Source organism: Balaenoptera ricei, chromosome 17, assembly GCF_028023285.1.
Source record: "Balaenoptera ricei isolate mBalRic1 chromosome 17, mBalRic1.hap2, whole genome shotgun sequence".
In the NCBI taxonomy this organism is placed as follows: domain Eukaryota; kingdom Metazoa; phylum Chordata; class Mammalia; order Artiodactyla; family Balaenopteridae; genus Balaenoptera; species Balaenoptera ricei.
The window spans coordinates 51,418,064-51,441,125 of NC_082655.1; the positions used below are offsets into that span (position 1 = coordinate 51,418,064).

General features: G+C 32.2%; 1 protein-coding gene across 5 annotated transcripts in view; it reads left to right on the forward strand.

Annotated features, from left to right (window-relative positions):
- Window positions 1-23,062, forward strand: part of MMP16 (matrix metallopeptidase 16) — a 336,548-nt gene that overhangs the window by 170,700 nt on the left and 142,786 nt on the right. For all 5 annotated transcript variants that reach the window (XM_059901702.1, XM_059901703.1, XM_059901700.1 and 2 more), the window contains one exon: window positions 14,783-15,087. In XM_059901702.1, the coding sequence (XP_059757685.1) occupies window positions 14,783-15,087 (305 nt within the window). The remainder of the gene's footprint in view (window positions 1-14,782; window positions 15,088-23,062) is intronic.

The window sequence follows — 23,062 nt, forward strand, 5'->3', positions numbered from 1 at the left end:
TTTTTAATTCCCAATCTGTATAGCTTTTATTTCCTTTACTTATTTTATTGCTTTAGCTACTGCTTTCAGTGCAATGTTGAATAGGAGTGCTGGGAGCAGACATCATTGCCTTTTTCCTAGTCTTTAAGGGAAAAGCATGTAATTCCTCACCATTAAGTATAATGTAAGCTACAGGCTTTTTGTCAGATGTTTAATCAAGTTGAGGAAGTTCTCCCATTCCTAGTTTGCTGAATATTTTTACTATGAATGGGAGTTGTCTTTTATCAAATGATTTTTCTGTATCTATGCTATGATTGTATGATTTTCTTCTTTAGCCTTTTAATGTGATTGATTATCTTAATTAATTTTCAAATGTGGAATGAGACTCTCATGCCTGGGATAAATCCCACTTTGTCATGGTGAATAATTCTTTATATACATTGTAGAGTTTGATTTGCTCATTTTCGTTTAGAATTTCTACATCTATGTTCATGAGTAATATTGATATGCAGTTTTCCTTTCTTGTAATGTCTTTATCTGGTTTTGGTAGTAGGGTAATGCTAGTTTCATAGAATGGGTTAAGAATTCTATTTTCTGGAAGAAATTATAGAGAATTGGTATGATTTCTTCCTGAAATGTTTAGTAGACTTCACCAGTGTAACCATTTAGACCTAGTTCTTTTTTTTTTTTTTTTTTGGAAGGTTATTAATTTCTGATTCAATTTATTTAATTGATATAGGACTGTTCAGATTACCTATTTCTCTTTGTAGAAGTTTTTATAGATTGTCTCTTTTAAAGGAGTTGTTCAGTTAAATCAGTAATAGCCTTTATAGGCTGCCTTAACAAAAGCCTCGACGGCTTAGACATCAGGAATTTAATTTCTCACAGTTTTGGAGCTTAGAAGTCTAAGATTGAGGTGCTGTCAGTATCCTTTTCTGGTAAGGCCTCTTTTCCTGACTTTTAGATGGCCACTTTCTCACTGTGTCCTTATCCGGTCTTTCCTCTGTGTGTGGGTGGAGAGAAAGAGATTTCTGGTGTCTTCTCTTCTTATAAGGATACAAGACATACTGAATTAGGGTCCAACCTTGTGACTTTATTTAATATCAAGTACCTCCTTAAAGTCCCTATCTCTGAATACAGTTAAATTGAGAGTTAGGGCTTTAATATATGAATTTGGAGGTACACAATTCAGCCCATGACATCATCTAAGTTATATTTATGGGCAAACACTTGTTCATAATATTCTTTTATTATCCGTTTAATATTCATGGTATCAGTAGTGATGTGCCTTCTTTCATAACTGATAGTAATTTGTGTCTTCTTTTTTTCTTATTTAGTCTGGCTAGAGGTTTATTAATTATATTAATCTTTTCAGAGAAATGGCTTTAAAACATTTTTTTTTTCTGTATTGTTTACTTGTTTTCAGTTTCATTGATTTCTGTTCCAACTTTATTTTTCTTCCGTTTGCTTTTTATTTTCTAATTTCCTAAGATGGAAGTTTAGATTAATTACTTTTATCTTTCTTTGCCTCCTAATATGTATTTAATGCTATATATTGTATTTTAAGTACTGTTTTTGCTGCATCCCACAAATTTTGATAAGTTGTATTGTCATTTTAATTTAGTTCAAGTCATACTAAAATTTCCTTGAGATTTTCGTTCTTTGACTCACATGTTATTGATAAGTATGCTGCTGTATCTCCAAGCATTTTGAGATTTTCCCTAGTATTCTTGGTGAATGTTCCATGTGAGATTGAGAATAATGAGTATTCTGCTGGTTTTGGATGAAGTGTTCTATACATGTTGATTAGATAAAGTTGATTAATTATGCTGTTCAGTTCAACTATATCCTTACTATTTTCTATCAGCAGGGTCTGTCAATTACTGGTAGAGTGGTGTTGAAGTCTCCAACAAACGGTACACTTGCCTTTTTCTTCTTGAAGTTCTATCAGTTTTTGCCTCATGTATTTTGTTGCTCTGTTGTTAAACATATATATATATATATATTAAGGTTTGTTACACCTTGGAAAAATTGACACCTTTATCATTATGTGATGCCCCTCTTTATCTCTGATAATTTACTTTGCTCTGAGGAAGGCTTTGCCTGAAAATAATATAGCTATTATGGTTTTCTTTTGATTAGTGTAGCGTGGTATATTTTTTATCCTCCTATTTTTAACCATCAAAATCTATATATTTAAGGTGAGTTTCTTGTAGACAACATATAGTTGGGGCTTATTTATTTATTTATTTTTAAAAAATCCACTCTTACCGTCTTTATCTTTTCATTGGTATATTTAGGCTATTCACATTCCAAGTAGTTATTTATATAGTTAAATTGATATCTACTATATTTGTAACTTTTTGCTGCCCATTGCTGTTGTTCTTTATTCTTTGTTTTGTGGATTTTGTTTTGTTTTTGTTTTTGATTTTGTATTTCCTCTTTTTCTACCTTTTCTGGTTGTATTGAGCATTGTATATATTACAATTTTCTATGAACATATCAATATTCTTCTTGCTTGGATCATATTCTTCTTGCTTAGATGGTTTTTGAGGAGAAGTCTAATTGAATTGGTATCTTTGTTCCTCTGTAGATAAGGTGTTTTTCTGCCCTCTGGCTTCTTTCAAGCTTTTATCTTTGTCTTTAGTTTTCTGCAGTTTGAAAATAATATGCCTGTGTGTAGATTTTGTTCTCTGAAAGTCCTGGATCTGTGGTTTGGTGTGTGACATTATTTGAAATATGTCTCTGTTCATATCTCTCTTCTCCTTCTAGTATTCTCATTATGTTCTGTTACACTTAAATGTCCCATAGTTCTTGGATGCTCTGTTCTGTTTTCCAGCCTTTTTTTTTTTTTTCCTTTGTTTTTCAATTTGGGACGTTTCTACTGAGTTATCTTCAAGTTCGCTGATTCTTCCCTTGGTTATATATAATCTCATGATGATCCTATAAGAGACATTTCTGTTAATATATTTTTTTTTATTTTTAACATTTCCTTTTAATTCTTTCTTGTAGTTTCCATCTCTCTGCTTATATTACTCATGTGTTTTTTTTTTTCTTGTTGTCCACTTTTTCCATTAGAGCCCTTAGGATATTGATCATATTTAATTCAAATTTCTAGTCTGATAATTCAAAATCTCTGCCATAAAGAGTCTGGTTCTAATGCTTCTTTTGTCTCTTCAGTCTGTGTTTTCTCTTGACTTTTAGCATGTTATTAATTTTTTGGTTGAAAGCCAGACATGATGTATTGGGTCATGAAACTGAGGTAATAAGCCTTTAGTGTGAAGTTTCATGTTCATCTGCTTAGGAGTTTAGCTGTTTATTTTTTCTTGTAGCTGAAGCTGTTGGAAGCTTCATTTTCTTCTAGTGGCCTAGTTTTTGTCTCCCGTGTTGTTTCTGAATATCCTAGAAGCTCTTTCTTAAATAGACTTTGTGTCTTGCAGCTTTCTAATTTGTAATCCACTGTTATTATACTGAGCCTTGTTGGTTTGGTGTAAAGTATTGGGGTGAGGAAGCAGTCTATAATCCTGTGATTAAATCTCAGTTTTTTAGGTGGGCTTGACTTTTGGGGATCTTACACCCAGAATATTATTGTAGCCTTTTACTTCTTTTCTTCTACTATATCAGACAGGAATGATTCAGGGACTTTTGTTTCTGATTCTTCGTACTCTTCTGTGTCTCCAGTTTTGGGGGTGGAAGTTTGCCCTGTAACTGCAATTCTCTGATGGAGCTAAGAAGCATTGTTTAGCTTTTGTTTGCTCAGCTTTTTTGTCTTATTGTGAGGTTGGGAGTGACAACTTCCATGCTCTTTACATGTCAGAGGAGAAACTGGAAATTTTTTACAAGATCAATATACAAAGTAAACAGGCACACACACAGAGTATAATCTTTACAAAAATGACATTTAAAATAGACACAGAAGTATGAGTAAAGAATAAATCTACAAAAGATGTGTAAGCCCTTTAAGAAGAAAATTAGGAACTTTTATTGAAGGACATAAAAAGACCAAAAATAAATGTAGAGATATATTTTGCTCTTAATAGAAAGTCTCAGTATAATGAAAGTTCAGATCTTCCACAAATTCAATGCAATTTGAACAAAATTCCCTGTAATATTTTTTGTATAATTTAACAAACTGACTCAAAAATCTCTGAGGATTAGTGAAGGCACAATATTAATCAAAATATTCCCACTTACTAGACATGAAGACTTCCTTTAACTCAATACAAATTAAGGCAGTATGTTGTGTTAGCACAGAGATAGACAAATAGTCCAACAGTGCAGACAAGTGACACAGAAATAGACCATTCATGTATTAAAAAATTGATTTATGCCAGAGCAGTCCTTGTAGATCAGTGGGGAAAGGATGGGCTATTTTACTTATTAAGTTATTCTGTGATAATTGGTCATCTATATGGAAAACAATGAAATTAGGTTCTTACCTCATACCATAGAAAAATCAATAAATACCAATTAGATTAAAGTATAATCAATTTTAGACCTATAAAGCTTACACAACTATGTATATTGATATTTATTTTTTTCATTTCAGATATTATTCTTTTTCTGACCTGATTTCCAAACTCTTGACAGTGTACCCTGTTTAGTGTCTCTGCATCCTTAGGTACTACCTACACCATTCAATTTTAAAAGAAAGAAAGAGAGAAACTAAGAGCCATTAGGTTCAGAACTGATCATAATTCCATTTATGTTGTATCCCTATACTGACAATTGTCTCAGCTAGTTTTGAATTTTCAAATAATTAGGGGTTTATTCTTGTAAACTTCCAGATTATTTTTTAATGTTTGATTATTGATATGCACATAATGTGATCAAGAGTTTTGGAGTAAGAAAAGTCTGGATTTTCTTCCTGGCTCTGATACTTGCTACCTGTAAAACCAGGATCAAGTTACTTATTTTTCCAAGTCTCATTTTCCCTGTGTGTAAAGTGCATATTGTAACAATACCTACCTCACAAGGCTTAGGAGACAATTAAGTCAGATAGTAGGGAAAAAAAAACAAAAACAGCATAGTGCTTGAAACACAGTGCTTAATAAATGCTGATTATTATCTTAATTCCTTTAATTTATCAGACAAATCCCAGAAATTGTTGAGAATATTATAACAGGATAAGAGAAAGTTGGCAGTGAGAGCTAAAGATATTACCTTCTAAAGTTAATATATATAAGGTGTTAAGAAGTTGCCTTGTATTTAATAGGTAGTATATATTATCATTTGCTACTACTTTTTTTTTTTTTACTATATTTAGGAAAATAAATACAAAATATGACATTGGAGCTCAAAATGATTACAGAATGTGCCATTACAGAATAAAGACAGGAGTTGGAATGGGGGCGGTAGAATCTAGGCTTTATTTGATTGCAAACTCATTATGAGCCAACAGTATAATGTGGCTCAAAAAGAAAAGCTAGAATGTCCATAGTAGATTTATAGAAAGCAAAGTGTTCAAAGCAGTGGAGATGCTAATTTTTTCTCTTTGCTTTGTTGGCCATGCCTTACCTGATGTATTCTTTTCTCTTTGGGCCACCACATTTTCTGCTGCTTCTTGACAAATTAATGTACACCTCTAAAAAGAAATCAAAATACTAAGAGACCTTGAATGCAGTTTGCATGAGGAGCTCAAGATTACAGCCAAGTATTCTTAACATGATGGAAAGAATATTTAAGGGAGAAATTTCCTATTTTCAAATACTTAAATATCTTTTTTTTTTAATTTATTTATTTATTTTTGGCTACATTGGATCTTCGTCACTGTGCGGCTTACTCTAGTTTCAGTGAGCGGGGGCTACTCTTCGTTGCGGCTCATGGGCTTCTCATTGCTGTGGCTTCTCTTGTTGGAACACAGGCTCTAGGCACGTGGGTTTCAGTAGTTGTGGTACACAGGCTCAGTAGTTGTGGCTCGTGGGCTCTAGAGTGCAAGCTCAGTAGTTGTGGTGCACGGGCTTAGTTGCTCCGCGGCATGTGAGATCTTCCCAGACCAGGGCTTGAACCCATGTCCCCTGCATTGGCAGGCAGATTCTTAACCACTGCGCCACCAGGGAAGCCCTATTTTCAAACACTTAAAGGCTTTAAGAGAAATCTAATATTTTGAGCTATCAGAAAATTAAATCATCCATCCTACAATTCTTTTTCATCATTGGAAACATATAAACCAGGAAATTTATTCACTTGTCAGGGAAATTAGAGAACATTTGTGGAATGGTTGGAAAGTTCGATTACATAACTTTAAGATCTCTTCCTATCTTTAAAATGTGGGATTGGAAGGAACTTTCTATAATCACTTCATTTAAAGGGAATGTCTAGGCCCCTATGCCTTCCACTTAAATGACCTTAGTGTTTGATGCCTAGAAATGGGAACTTCTGAGGTTGTATCATTTACGTATTCTTAGGAATATATATAACTTTGGCTGATGCATAATATACATGCTTTTTATAACTGTAATACAAGTACTGATGACCATTCATCTCTTACTTGAATTTTTATGATCAATTTCCTTTTGACAAATTTTGCTTCTTGGATAATTAGGTGTCTTTCATTCAATAAATGATTATTGAACAGCATTATGTGGCAGAACTGTCAATAGACAGATGAGTCAGGCATTATGTGGCAGAACTGTCAATAGACAGATGAGTTAGGCATTATGTGGCAGAACTGTCAATAGACAGATGAGTTAGGCAAGGCCCCTGCTCCCATGGAGAATGTAGTCTAGTATGGGAGACAGGTATGTAAGTGAATAATTGTAAAATAGTATATTGTATGTTACTTCAAGACCATACAGGAGCTTCATTTCATCAGAGAACCTATCCATTTTATGCTCCCCAGCACCTAGTAGAGTGTCTGCTGTATATTAGGTCCTCAAAAGATAGTTGTTGAATAAATTAATGAATTTTTAGTAGGTTTTGGTTAAACTTTATTCAAAATAATAATAGGATCTTAATGAGTAACATCATTTTTTATCAAGTAGATGTTTATTTCTCAGGGTTACTGAATATTATATAAAGTAGATTTAGCCTAAGTTCCTTTTCTCTGTAAAATATAAACTCCAAAATAAAAATTTATATAATAAATGACCAATGGGATAGTTAACCAACTGCAAGATGCATCTATCTAAAAAATTATAGTATATTAATGAGTATTATTAATATATTAGTGGATCTGATAGTATTATGTTATATTAAGTTAATTAGTATTGATTTTCCTAGTAAATTCTTCCTTTAGCTAACCTTGATTTTAAATCCATGCTTCTGTGACTACTAAGGATACAACCCTAGAAGTTATTATTTTACTTTGACAATATATACAGAGAAAAGAAAGCTAGAAATTGCTAAAGAATAAGAAGTTCCTCCCCAGAAACATTTCTCACCATTCTCTCTAAACCCAATGAGCTCACTGAACTTGATTATCCTATTGACAAACTTGTGTATCCAGAGGATACACAGCAAGCTTAGAAAGAGAAACTCTTTGAATAAGACCCAAAGTAATATGTACCTAGGTCTGCTCTACCTGGAAAGCTAGCATCTTTGGAAATAGTCAAATATTTAATGTTAGCTTTCCTAGAGGGACTCCATAGTCAATCTCCACTCTGATGATTTCTTGTATTTAAAAAAAAAAGTGAAGTCACATCAACTATACAAACATAATATGGGTAAAAGTAAGTTAGTCTATTTAGTTCTCCTCTGATAGGACATTTTAATACATTCTGAATAAGGATCTGCCAATAATGTAAATATGTAGTTTATTATTTTTATTCTTTTATATTCTTAGCAATTGTCTACCTTCCTAGTTATGATAAATTCCATTTAGTTGCTAATCATTTTTAATAAAATGTTAGTATGCTTTTCTGAACAACTATTTTTGTTTATTGAATTGAGTAAATGGTATTTAACCCTGGTCATACCAAAATATCTTGACATAAGTATATCATATAACTTCTGTATCTTAACTAAATACCGAAGTATTCAGTTTTATTTTTTCTTACTTTGAACATTAGAGATAAAACAGTACTCAAAATTTGAAAAAGATTTATCACTGTATCAAAATTTTAGGGGGAAAGAGTCATTATTAGTATGTAGAATTTTTATTGAAGAAATTTGTATGCATCCAATGATATTGAAACTAGAGAATTCTGACTTTACATAGTAATTTTAGGCATTGGGTAATATGTAGTGTCTCCTGAATACCTAAATAGAGTTTACTTGATTTGAAAATGATGAAACCTTTGGCAATGTCCTTGTTACACATTTCCCATAACTTCTATTCAAGTGAACAAATATTTGATAATTTTACATTTCATATTAATTTATTTTACAGAACTAATGAAGCAAAATAATTCCTACAGTTCCATGAGTAAAGAAAACACATACATATTTTGATAGAGTTTTGTTAATAAGCCTCTTTCTCCCCAGATTTACTGTTTCTCTAAATGTCAAATTCTCACACATTTTAAAATTACCATAGAAATAGTGAAGTAAACTTAATATCTCACTTATCATGGAGAAATTTATGTGTTGCTATTGAGAATTGTAAAGCAGAGTTCAAGCTTCTTTTAACTTTGAATATGTAATACCAAACATCAAAACATTTAGTTTTTTTCTTACTTTCATGTTAGAGATAAATTAATACTCTAATTTTGGAAAACAGTTATCACTATTAAAAACTTGAAGGGGAAATACTCCATTATTAGTACATAAAATTTTTATTAAATGAATTGGTAGTGATTCAATGAAATTAAACCTAGAGAATCCTGACCTTACGCAGTAACCTTAAAAATAAATTAACATACTTTGCCTTCAGTACCAATTATTCTGATGAACAATGATATCTTGAATTTCCCACTTCATCAATTTTGTTATGTAAGGTTGTATAAGACATGATTGTTAAAGATAATATTTATTATTTTTTTAGGTAAATGTTACAAAATTTACCAAACTGAAGGTTTAAAAGAATCAGTGAAATAGCATAATGAAAAAACCCAAAAGAGAATTCAAAAAATGAAAACAATTGTCTTATTAAAATGGAAAATATGTTCACTATAACCACTCTATTTCCACAAAAAAAGACAAAGTAAAAGCACTTTAAAATTAAATTAGTTTGTTTTTCAAATATAACCTTCATTTTATTTATTTTATAGTATTGTCTTTATTTTGCAAGTATATATTAACAATTTTATGTATTACATATTAGAATATTAAGAATAACAGTGTTTACTCTTAATATCATATGATGTCTCTGTGCTCTTTATTATTTCGGTTATTAGTAAATACAAAACATCTCTCAATGGCATAAAATTTCTAAGTTGGTTTTTGTGTGTACCTAATTCAGAATTCCAGCTCTAACTCTGAAGTACACTAATGTGTCTTGTATTTTTTTTTAATTTTTATGGGAGTATAGTTCATTTATAATGTTGTGTTAGTTTCAGGTGTACAACAATGTGAATCAGCCATGTATATATATACGTATATCTGTTCTTTTTCAGATTATTTTCCCACATAGGTCACCACAGAATACTGAGTAGAGTTCCCTGTGCTATACAGTAGGTCCCTATTAGTTATGTATTTTATACATATCAGTGTGTATATGACAGAGCCAGTCTCCCAATCTATCACTTCCCCCACCTCTGGTAACCACAGGTTTGATTTTGAGATCTCTGAATCTGTTTCTATTCTGTAAATAAGTTTATTTGTATTATTTTTTATTATACTCCACATATATTTGTCTTTCTCTTACTCACTTCACTTAGTATAATAATCTCCAGGTCCATCCATGTTGCTGCAAATGACATTATTTCATTCTTTTTTATGGCTGAGTAATATTCCATTGTATACATGTACCACATCTTCTTTATCAATTCTTCTGTCAATGGACATTTAGGTTGCTTCCATGTCTTAGCTATTGTAAATAGTTCTGCAATGAACACTGGAGTGCATGTAAGTGGGAATGTAAATTGGTACAACCATTATGGAGAACAGTATGGAGGTTCCTAAAAAAACTAAATATAAAACTACCTTATGATCCAGCAATCCCACTCCTGTGCATATATCGGGAGAAAATTGTAATTTGAAAATATACTTGCGTCTTGTATTTATTAATGACATCACAAATATTGTAGTTAAGCACATTTTGGAAATTCATCAGTACATAGCTTGAAAAACACAGTGATGTGTTTTCAAGTCAAAATGGTACTCCACATTTATTATTCTTTATTATATTATATTACTTCATTTTTCTCAGACCCACTGTGTACTTATATACATATCATACTAACATGATTTCATTTTCCTTTGCTCTAAGGTTACCCTTTATTTGAATATAAAATGATTTCTCCATTACACATTGAACCCAACACTAATTCCTATTAACAATATCCTCAGAACGTATACTGAATTTGTCTAATTATTCATATCTCCATGACAGACACTCTAGTACATTTCTCTAATTTCTCTTGCTCAAACTTCCAAAATGTTTTATTGGTTCCAATCTTGTCCCCCTAGTCATTTTTTATTAGAAGCAGTGATCTTTGTAAACTGGAAAAATACCAGGATACTTCTATGCTTAAAACTCTCCAGTGGTTTCCTTTCACAGAACATAACCCACTCCCTGCCAATTCTCTTTCATCTCATACCACTGTTCTGAGCATTCATTTTGCACCAGTTCACTAAACAGTCCCATTCTCTGAACTGGCCAAGTTTGTTTGCGCTGCTCACTATTCCTTCTGGCTGGAAACTCAGTGCTAGGCATGTGGGGCTCCTTTTGTCATTGAAATCCCATTTATCATCTACTTATCTCACCTCCTCACCCCTCATTTATAACCATCTATAATTGTATTTTTTATTGTTTATCTTTTACCACTAAAATATATAAGTTCTACAAGATCAGAGTCTTATTTACAGTTTTATGTCTAGCACCTAGAGCAGTACCTATTATGTAGTACATTCTTTCAAAGACTGTGTCATAAAAATACTTGCCCACTAATGATGGGCTTCTGCAATCCAATAAGGTGGAAAATAAAAATAAAAGACTGAAAAGGAAAATTAATTCAGACAAAATTCAAAGTTACAACATTAATCTGCATGCCTCATCGGTCATCAAATAGGTAATATAGAAAAGGAAAGCATAAACAAAGCAAAAAGACAACCCTGAAAATATTTGCAAATGAAGCAACTGACAAGGGATTAATCTCCAAAATATACAAACAGCTCATGCAGCTCAATATCAAAAAAACAAACAACCCAATCAAAAAATGGGTGGAAGATCTAAATAGACATTTTGCCAAAGAAGGCATATAGGTGGCTAAAAAGCACATGAAAAGATGCTCAGCATCACTAATTATTAGAGAAATGCAAATCAAAAAGACAATGAGCCATCACCTCACACCAGTCAGACTGGCCATCATCAAAAAATCTACAAACAATAAATGCTGAAGAAAAGGGAACCCTCTTAACACTGTTGGTGGAAATGTAAATCGGTACAGCCACTATGGAGAACAGTATGGAAGTTCCTTAAAAAACTAAAAATAGAGCTACCATATCATCCAGCAATCCCACTCCTAGGCATATTTGCAGAAAAAACATAATTGGAAAAGTTACATGCAACCCAGTGTTCTTTGCAGCACTATTTACAATAGCCAGGACATGGAAACAACCTAAATGTCTATCAACAGAGGAATGGATAAAGAATATGTAGTACATATAGATACAATGGATTATTACTCAGCCTTAAAAAAGAATGAAATAATGCCATTTACAACAGCATGGATGGACCTAGAGATTGTCATACTAAGTGAAGTAAGTCAGACAGAGAAAGACAAATATATGATATTGCTTATATGTGAAATTTAAAAAAAAGGGTACAAATGAACTTATTTAAAAAACAGAAGTAGAGTCGCAGATGTAGAAAACAAACTTATGGTTACCAGAGTATAAGTGGGGGGAGGGATAAACTGGGAGATCGGGATTAACATATACACACTACTGTATATAAAATAGATAACTTATAAGAACCTACTGTATAGCACAGGGAACTCTACTGAACAGTCTGTAATGGCCTATGTGAGAAAAGAATCTTAAAAAAGAGTGGATATATGTATATGTATAACTGATTCACGTTGCTGTACACCTGAAACTAGCACAACATTGTAAATCAACTATACTGCAATAAAAATAAATTAAAAAATAAAAATACATATGAAAAAAATAAAAAAAAATAATAATAATTCCTTGGCAAACAGACCTATGGTTGCCAAGGGGAAGGGGGAGTGGAGGAGGGATGGATTGGGAGTTTGGGATTAACAAACACAGACTATTATATATATATATATATATATATATATATATATATATATATATAACTGAATTGCCTTGCTGTACACCAGAAACTAACACAAAATTGTAAATCACTATACTTCAATAAAGTAAATTTTTTTTTTACAAAAGAAAACAAAACCAGTAATTTAGAGACTAACAAGCTAAACAAAGTTGTTGATGCCCCAATATAGTTTACTCTTTTTCAAAAGATAGTTTAAAGCATCACACTAAATGGGATACAAATTTAAAACAAACAAACTAAACACTAAAACAACAAGAGATTTCATAACTTTCTCCCTGAGCAGGCATGAATTCTTTTACTCTATCCATCCTTTGGCTCAGGTAAAAAATAATAATAATAATGGTGTCTGCCTTGACACTTCCTTTTCCCTCAGAGCTCGTGTCCAACCATCAGTACATCTTGGCAGGTGTACCTTTAAAATATATCCAAAATCCAACTATTTCTCAATATCTCCACTGGTACTCCCCTGGCCCAAAGCAGTATCATTTCTCACCTGAAAATTTGCAAGAGTTCCCAGTGGGTCTCCCTACTCCAACTCCTGCTCCACTTCAATATATTTTCCACATAAAGCTCAATCATTTCTTTAAAGCATAAGTCAAATGTCACTTTTCTGCTCATGACACTCCAGTTTTTTCCTCTCAATTGGAGCAAAAGCCAAACTCCTTACAGTGGTCAACAATCCCCTATCTTGTATGATTCTCTGTTGCCTTTCTGACCTCATATCTTGGCACTTGCCCTCTGTCTCTGCTCAAACTATACCAGCCACCTTGCCATTCTTTGAACTTGCTGAGCATGTCTTCACCTCAGGGCCTTTCACTTGCCATTTCTTCTTCCTGGAACACTCCCTGCCCCAACTCCATTTCACTTGGTTCACTTCATTATTTTCTTTATGTATAATAAATGATATTTATCATCAAATAGTCATTATAAGTCTGGTCTATGATATGTATTAGAAAATAGTGAAAACCTTGTTTTAGATGTGTGGCCTAGCTTAGAATTTAATATAACTGATTCTTGAGTGAGAATGTTTGGGATGAAAAACTAGCTCTGCCCTTCTAAATTTTCTTTAAATTCCTCTAAATCTCAACTTCTTGCTTTGTAGGATAGGTATACATGTCCATCTCACTGGGTTACTCAGGGAGTATATAAGATATTGTGAAATGCTTGCCTGGCTCATAGTAATTAATTCCATTATTATTATGTCAGTATGATCCCTGCCTAATGTTTGTAATTATCCTGACATAGTTACAATTGTGTGAAAAATATAATCTGCATATTATTTTTCCACCAGAAATTATATCTTAAATATTTTTACATACAGCTAAATAGCTTTAAAATAGCAAAATCAAATTTTGCTCTTTCAAATTTCAAATCCTGTGTATATTATGGCATGCAATCGAGACACCATGATTTGTATATCATCTAGCCTCCAATTCTCTTTCATTATTGCACTGCAATAATAAAAATGCATTACAATAATAAAATAATAATATTCACCTGAATATTATACCCTCCTATGCATTAAGACAGTCCCTTAGTGAAATTCATGGATTCACGGGTGTAAGATTATTGGTTGAAGTGGTCTGAAACTTAGTTATAACTCCTGTGAAATTTACTCATTACTTTTCACAAAGATAGTATGAACTTATACTACCACAATATAAAATACTTACATATACATAAATTTGTTTCATTTATGTTCTATTTAAAAAAAAATAGAAAAATAAGTGATAAAAGAGAAATATCTGATCAGTGCTAGAGAAAAATACTTATATCTTTTTCCATTTGTTATTAACCTCAAGACGAATAAGCTAATAATGTCCAAGTTACTTCTTTAAATTCATATAACTGTTAAATATTTGTATTAAAAAGCTATTCACCCTCATTGTTTTATTTTGACTAGAAATAATAAGTATATAAGAAAGCAATCGAATATCAGGAACTGTAATTAAATGACCTTTTCTTTAAAAACTGAGAAATAACTTTGTGTCCACTGACTTGTTGTTCATGGATAAGAGCATAAAGACATTGTTTGAAAGTAGCATGTGTGCACAAAATACTGTGCCCCTAAAAGTAATTATTACCAGACAGAAATTGAATTTTTTATTTCAGCTTGAAACTGCTGCACCTGTTTGATCATTTGGCAAAGCTGCCTTTCTATTGTTGTTCAGGAGACAAAGTGACTGATTGATCTAATTACCCCAGTGTTAACCATTCTGCAGAGATCTTCTCATTTATAGCCTTGGTAGATGAGTACTATATTGCTGAGAGTTAAATGACCCAGCACAGGGAAATCTAGCTATAGAGAGAGAAAGAATTAATTTCTTCCCTACTTAATATGAGACTTTTTTCTAATTTTTTACTCAACTGAATAGAGGAAAATATGTAATAAATCAATCTATAATAAGTCAGATTATATATAATAAAGCCATACTGATTATCCTTTTTTCTAAATTTCAGTATAAAGAACGTAACTCCAAAAGTAGGAGACCCTGAAACCCGTAAAGCTATTCGTCGTGCCTTTGATGTGTGGCAGAATGTAACTCCTCTGACGTTTGAAGAAGTTCCCTACAGTGAATTAGAAAATGGCAAACGTGATGTGGATATAACCATCATTTTTGCATCTGGCTTTCATGGAGACAGTTCTCCCTTTGATGGAGAGGGAGGGTTTTTGGCACATGCCTATTTCCCTGGACCAGGAATTGGGGGAGATACTCATTTTGACTCAGATGAGCCATGGACACTAGGAAATCCTAATCATGATGGTAAGTGCATAGTTTTTTTCATTGTAAATACTTCTATTTTTATTTTTGGATGCCCAAGTGATTTACTAATTTATAAACTTAAACTAAACAAATAATTTGTTTTTAAGAGTACCAAAAAATACATGAGGCTTTTTATAACATTTTAGAACAAGAATTTGTACAAGTCAATAGACAATAATAGTTTTTCATGTGGCTTTTGATTAAAGATTAGAACTTTACAGTGTATTCTATAAATGCTTTAAAGTGAATTTTGTTTTCTATAAAGAGTCATTTAAAAGTTTCTAGAGTATTCAAGTCATGGGACATGCATTAAGTAAACTGTGCTATTTTTTTACACTTAATTCCAGTGTTTCCACTTGAAACTTAACCCTGATTGACATTGGTGGTATAGCTTCTACCATATCTTTTCTGTTTATTTTTTTCCATTATAACCTTTCTAATCTGTAAAACTTTTCTCCTTCTCTTTTGTCTCATCATTTCCTTGGTCTCCTAATCTGACATTCTTGTATGATATCTTTATAGAAACCAGATTCTTGCAAATCTATTCCAACATATCTATCAGTTTTCTAATCCTTATAGTTATTCTGATATGCAAAAATAATGTAAAAATTAAAAACTCAACAGCTAAAAGTATCATTACTTGATATAAGAAGCATGTGTTTCTTCCTAGGGAACAATTTTGTGTTTAAAAAATATTCACAGAATTATAGGATTCTAGAGTTATAAGATACTTAAGTCGCCATCTCCCATAATTCTTGTAATCAATACTTAAATATTTTACTTTTTCACCCCAGTAGAATGTTGAAAATGCAAGTGTGCATTGTTTAATGACAACTAATCAGCTAATAAAACTCTTAATTCCTCCTTGATGAGTTAAGCCCAGCTGTCAAATTAAGCTTTGTTAGTTCCTTAGAAGGTTTAGTTAGCTGGATTAGTGTAATAGTCTCGCATTTTTAGAGCATGTAGGATTCAAACACATTATGGATAGAATGAATTAGTTGAGTTAAACTTGAAATAACATTAATTTTCAAAGAAAGAAAATATAATAAATAACTGTTCATGTTTTCCAAAAGGAAATAAAATATCTAGTATTGACCAAAATGATCTTTTGTATTGTTATTAATAGGTGTATTTACTATAATATAAAATTATGATTTCATTTTTAAGAACTGGTTTGGAGACTAATGGCAACTATGTTGGGAGGATTCACTATAGTGGAATGAAAGCCAGATACTTTGGAGTCAAACGGATGTACATTCTTGGCTAAATGTTCAGTAGCTCGAGAACCTTCTAACATACTGTGTACTTGATTTCATTCTTTACCTTGTATTGCAGGGCTGGGGACCTTGTAAGGAGAAGTGCTTTCTATTCAGGCATGTTTAACTTACTGTATAGCTGAGTGTCTAATAATAAAATATCTGCAACATGATAGTTGGCCCATACTTGTTTGATGCATAATTCATTTAAAATTAAATGTATTTATTTTTATCAATATCACACAGGAATTCAAATGAAGTATTTCAGACTTCTTCAAGTCAATTGTTAAAATTGTTTTAAATAATGGAAAAATATTTGCATTTTAACTAATTGAGAAAAGTAGCACTTATAATGGTAGAATTTTGCTGACATAGGCATAACTGCATTTGCTTCCAAGGGAAAGATTTTCTTCTAAACTTCTGAACAGAGAAAATTGTATTTTATTCCAATAATGGGTCTAATTGTTGAAGATACTTTAAATTTGTAGCTTTGAAGTTGTGTTAATTTGGCTTTGTGGCCTCATAAATTTAAAATTGTTTTAAAATTCTATATGAAGGAGATGGTGCCTATTAAATGGCCTATATTTTCTCTTAAAATATTAAAATGGTCAAGAAAGCTGCACAAATCCTTTAAATGTATCCTCTATTAGCTGTACTTTTTTAGGCATTAACCAATACTTTTTAAAAATAAGTTCTAAAAATATCTATAGGGACATTTGAAGTGACACAGGAAATAAGAATTTTTCCACTGATTTGAGTATTATAGGTACTATTAATGTTTATTTGTTTTTTGTGATTTAAGAAGTCTTTCAAGGAATATATATGTGGGAAAGAATTCAGAAATGGGACATAGGAGCTAAATGTGTACAATCAAGTCGATGGACTTTTAACTCAGATTATGTATTAATACATTTGATTGCCTTTTAACTTATACTGTAGAAGTATAATAATTTTTTTACATATGCATTTATTAAAAACCTAAACAAAAATTATTTAACATTTAGTGTTTCATTTGGATGAAAATATTTCTCTACTGGTCCAATAAGAATATTTTTCCTTTTGAATGAGCTTAAAGAAAATGATTCTGCAAAATAAAAGTGTTCAGAATTGTAGAAGATTAAAGGAAAAGTTAACTGTTCAAGATGTAATACCATAAAGATTTATTGCTTAATTGAAATTCAGACTTTTAACTAGCAACAGGGCAGCTATGGTAATGTCATATGAAGTACTGATCGTTTATCAAAGGAAAAGCCTCTAGCTTTGTTGTGGTACTGTTGAATGTGTGGAGAATTAATGCATTTGTACATCCTAGATCCTTTCTGTAAGACTGTCTTTTTGTATCACAAATATACAGGCACAATTCTGACATCTTCACTGATAAACCTTTTTGTTTCTTTAATCTAGTCCTCCAATGCCCCTTGGCTTACTTCCCTGAAATTTTTTCTTTCTGTCCTACTCAGAACTCTTAAGCATCTAGAAAACAGAGAAGCTTGAAAGTTTAGCAAAAATGCAAATGACAGAGCCTCTTGATAAGTACCCAGCTCATTTTCCACATCATATTGCTCACCTAATGAAGGCAATTTGAATTCTGTCTGCCTCAAAAGAGATAAAACAGTGTCTTAGTCTGCCAGTAATCCTTAATTCATTGTTATCCACTTTCCTATCAATTTGCTTATAGTCATGATACCTTTTGAAAGCTTAAGCTAATGCTCATTAAGAAGATTACACAATACTTACATTAAAATAAATAAGTACACCACACACACACACACACACACCCCCTTAGTAAATAGAATGCCATTTTTGCTCCAAGATTTTTTTTTTTTTTTTCCTTTAAGGAGTGGATAAGCAAAACATCTGCATAGTAATTCTAAACAGAAAATGTTACAGTGATATGGTTTTTTAAAAAGTATACATTGCCCGAATGTGTGTTAGAAAATTTAAATCTAGCAAAATGTTAAGATTCATTTTGAGCATGATTATCATATTGTTTCCTTGGCTACTGTATAAAGTTTAAATGGTAATGTCAATGTAAACACAAACTTACCACAAAGATTCTTTCTAATTAGACAAGTAATCTACCACAGAGGATTCCAAATTGATAATTGCCAAGCAAAAAGTTATCTATTAAAATAATATATAAAACTATGACAAGAGAAATATCCAGATGCATATCTTATTTTCCTATGTAGTTCTATTAACTATTCTATTAACAAAAAGAATGCATTGCCTTGCCTCTGTTTGTTGTTGTAAAGGTCACTGCCTAAAGTCAGAAGGTGATCATGGGGTGCTCAGAGCTGTTGTGGCAGTCTATCCAAAAACTAAGGAGAGAGCAATGATGATGAGACATCAAAATCCTTAAATCTATCGCATCATTATGATAGTTAATTTTATGTGTCAAGTTGATTGGTCTAAGGGATGCCCAGATTACTGGTAAAATATTATTTCTGGATTTGCCTGTGGGGTGTTTCTGGGAGAGATTAGCATTTGATTTGGTAGACTGAGTAAAGTAGATCTTCCTTCACCCATGTGGGCAGGCATGATCCAATTCATTGAGGGCCAGTATAGAACAAAAGAGAAAGGGTGAATTCTGTCTCCCTTCTTGATATGGCACCTGCATCTTTCCCTGACTTTGTACTTCAGAACTCCTGGTTCTTGGGCCTTTGGACTCAAACTGAATAAACCATCAGGTTTCCTGGTTCTTCAATTTACTGACAGCAGATAGCGGGACTTCTTAGCCTCCATAACCTCATGAGCCAATTCCTATAATAAATCTACTCTAATATAGCCATATATATCCTACTGATTGTATTTCTCTGGAGAATACAAACTAATATAATCATTAAATGTGAAACGGTCAAATTCTACATCCAAGCCCACAAATTCTTTGAATAGACCAAGTTTAAATTAAATATCTTCATGATATAATGCTTGAGTCAATGGACATGATTTATGCAAACCAGGGAGAGTTAACTTTCTGTAAGAGAGATTTTGTCATTGGTGTGCAAATACAAGTTTACCAAGAGGCAAACCTAGGCCTTAGCAAGCTGTCTGTCACCTCCCCAATTTTTATGCTCATTTTGCAGCTGGATCTGCTATATAATATTTTTCAGATGCCTGCACGTTTTGGACTTTGATCTTTGAGAACAAGAAGGGTTAGTTGCCAAACAGTTATTACCAAGAGTCCTAGAAGTGCTGCAGTCTGTGGCAATATTGTCTGTATCAATCTGTCTTGCACTTTTTGAAAATACGGGAAGAACTTGATATGACTGGACAGTCAAGGACTTTAACCCATCCTTAAAACCAGAGTATTTATTGAGATTTTACATTGTAAAAATATTAGCTGTCTGCCACACAGTTATTACCTTATGATGCTTTACCAAAACTTTCTAAAGTAATTTGGATTTGAAAACTATGATAGAGGTTTTTTGTTTGTTTTTAAAAACCTTCCTTCCTTCCTTCCTTCCTGGAATAAACTTCATTTCACTGAGTTTATTTCATTTCACTAGGCTGGTGACCTAAAATTTGATAGTCTTTACTTTTTCAAAAACTCTCAATTATGTTGTTTCATATGATTACTATGCAGTCTCTACTTGGTTATGTATTTTTAGATCTTTGTGTCCAATTAGAGAATAGCAGATGAATTGATGTCATCACACTCAAAATATTATTACATTATATCAGTTTTATTAAAGTATATAGATGGGTCATGAACATTAAAATACATGTAACATAGAGCAGAAACAGAGCCAGACATTTCAATGGCTTAACACAATAGAATTTTATTTCTTGCTCATGTGGTGGGGCAGAGGGACTGTCCACTCACTCAGCCAGAGACCCAGAAAAATGGAGGCTCAGCCATCATCAAGACATGATTTTCAGAGTTTCCTCAGGCATAAACATCCAGACAGCAGCTGAGCGAACCAAGGTAGTTTTGCTCATTTGCTTATATGCCAGACCTGCAAGCAGTAAATATTATTCCTCCCCAAGTTCCACTAACTAGAATTCAATCATATGGCCACATCTAATCATAAAGAAAGCTAGAGAAGGCTTATTTTTTTTTAATTGCAGTATAGTTGATTTATAATGTTGTGTTAGTTTCAGGTGTGCAACAAAGTGAATCAGTTAAACGTATACATATATTCACTCTTTTTTAGATTCTTTTCCCATATAGGCTATTACAGAGTATTAAGTAGAGTTCCCTGTTCTATACTGTAAGTCCTTATTAGTTATCTATTTTATATATAGTAGTGTGCATACGTCAGTCCCAATCTCCCAATTTATCCCTCCCCCCACTTACCCCCTGGTGACCATAAGTTTGTTTTCTACATCTGTAACTCTGTTTCATAGATAAGTTCATTTGTACCCTTTTTTTAGATTCCACATATAAGCGATATAATATGATATTTGTCTTTGTCTGACTTACTTCATTCAGTATGACAATCTCTAGGTCCATCCATGTTGCTGCAAATGGCATTATTTCGTTCTTTTTTTTTTTTTTTTTTTTTTTGGCTAATATTCCATTGTATATATGTACCATATCTTTCAAAAGCTTTATTTATTTATTTATTTAATTTTATTGGTGTTTAGTTGCTTTACACTGTTGCGTTAGTTTCTGCTGTACAGCAAAGTGAATCAGCCATATATATATATATATATATATATATATATATATATATATATTCCCTCTTTTTTGGATTTTCTTCCCTTTTAGGTCACCACAGAGCACCGAGTAGAGTTCCCTGTGCTATACAGTAGGTTCTCATTAGTCATCTGTTTTATACATAGTAGTGTATATATGTCAATCCCAATCTCCCAGTTCATCCCACCCCCTCTTCCCCCTTGGTATGCATACATTTGTTCTCTATGTCTATGTTTGTATTTCTGCTTTGCAAATAAGTTCATCTATACTATTTTTCTAGATTCCACAAATATATGTTAATATACGATATTTATTTTTCTCTTTCTGACTTCACTCTGTATGACAGTCTCTAGGTCCATCCACGTCTCTGCACATGACACAATTTTGTTCTTTTTTATGGCTGAGTAATATTCCATTGTATATATGCACCACATCTTCTTTATCCATTCATCTGTTGATGGACATTTAGGTTGCTTCCATGACCTGGCTATTGTAAATAGTGCCTAAATGAATGTTGGGATGTATGTATCTTTTTGAATTATGGTTTTCTCCAGATATATGACCAGGTTTGATGAGCAACTAGTCAGTGTCTGCCACACCAATAAGTTGTGAGGTAAAAACAATGCTAGATTGATATTAGATATACTACTCTACATCTGTGGGTAAGCTGCTTAACCATAATTTGCCTTAATGCAGATTTTAACCTATTGATCATTATTTACCTTCTGTCATTCCTCTCCTTATATAGTATGTGTAGGAATTATCTTTCTAATCCATCTTCTTATAGAGTATCTATCCTTAAATCTAGGTAGACAACCAAGCACAATGAAGTGCAATTTTCAAATTTAACCATTAGTTAGTTTATTAATATAGAAAAATAATGTCCTTAAGTTTTTGAAAAAAATGCAGTTGGTTGGTGTTAATAATTTGATAGTTTTTTTATTGACTAAATTATCAAGACCATTAATGAATTTCTACCTTAGTTTTGTGCAATTGTTTTTTGCAGTGTTACAACCATACCATTACAAAACCTGGCATTCTACCATTTTAGTAATTTCCTTATATTTTAAACACAACAAAACTATCAACTAATTGTTCTCACATTTAATTTATAACTCACTTCTTCGTTTTTAATCAAATATTGCCACGACTTACCTCCTCCACAGTCTGTTGATTAGGTAGCAAAGCAGTAGCAGAAATCGCCCATGTTGCAATTAACAGTGGAAATTATACTTTGCCATTAACTGGATGCATCAGAGAACAAAAGAGTTGGTCTACAAGAGACCAAGAGGGGAAGGTTCTATCTCTGTTAGGCAAGGCTATGCTAAATGCATTTGCCCTGAACAATGGAAATTGACCTAAGACTATAGAATATCAGCCTTTCTCCAGGTTTCAATTGAAATGGTTATTTGGCCAATATGAAGAAAGGTAGGGAAATCAAGAAATGATTTAAAAACTCTCTCTGCTGGTTATTGTCAGTCTCATTCAAAGTTGCGTAAAGAAGAAAACAGTGAAAAATAAATACTAATAGAAGCCAAATTTAATTGAAATTATTTAAAATTCAGCTTATCTATTTAACTCATTTATTCCTCACAACAAATTTATAAGGAAGATAGTGTAATTATTTCCACTTTGCAAGGAAATAGAGGCACAGAAAGTTTGGTAACTTGCTTAAGTTTACCTAGTTAGTAACAAAAAATGATACCACTAAAAGGATACTGAAAAAACTACTGGAAGATTCAGGAGAAAAGCTGATTGCTGAAAATATTTTATCTAGTGAACCAGAAAGTCAATATTGGAAACAACTCAAAATACCCATAAAGTCTCTCTATGGAACAGGAAAATAAAACCTATTATTGCTTTAAAAACTGAATCTGTCATGTGGAAGAAAATCTTGGTAAGCATTTTCAGGAAAACGTAATAAGATAAAATGATGTGAAATTCAAGGATAGATATTAGAACACCTATAGATAGCTCCAGTGTAAGAAGTAAGATTCTTCCAAAAGAAGGAAGAGTAAAAAATTAAAGCAAACTAAGTAAGCAAATGCATATTAGAAAAGTCTTTTAAAGTATGACA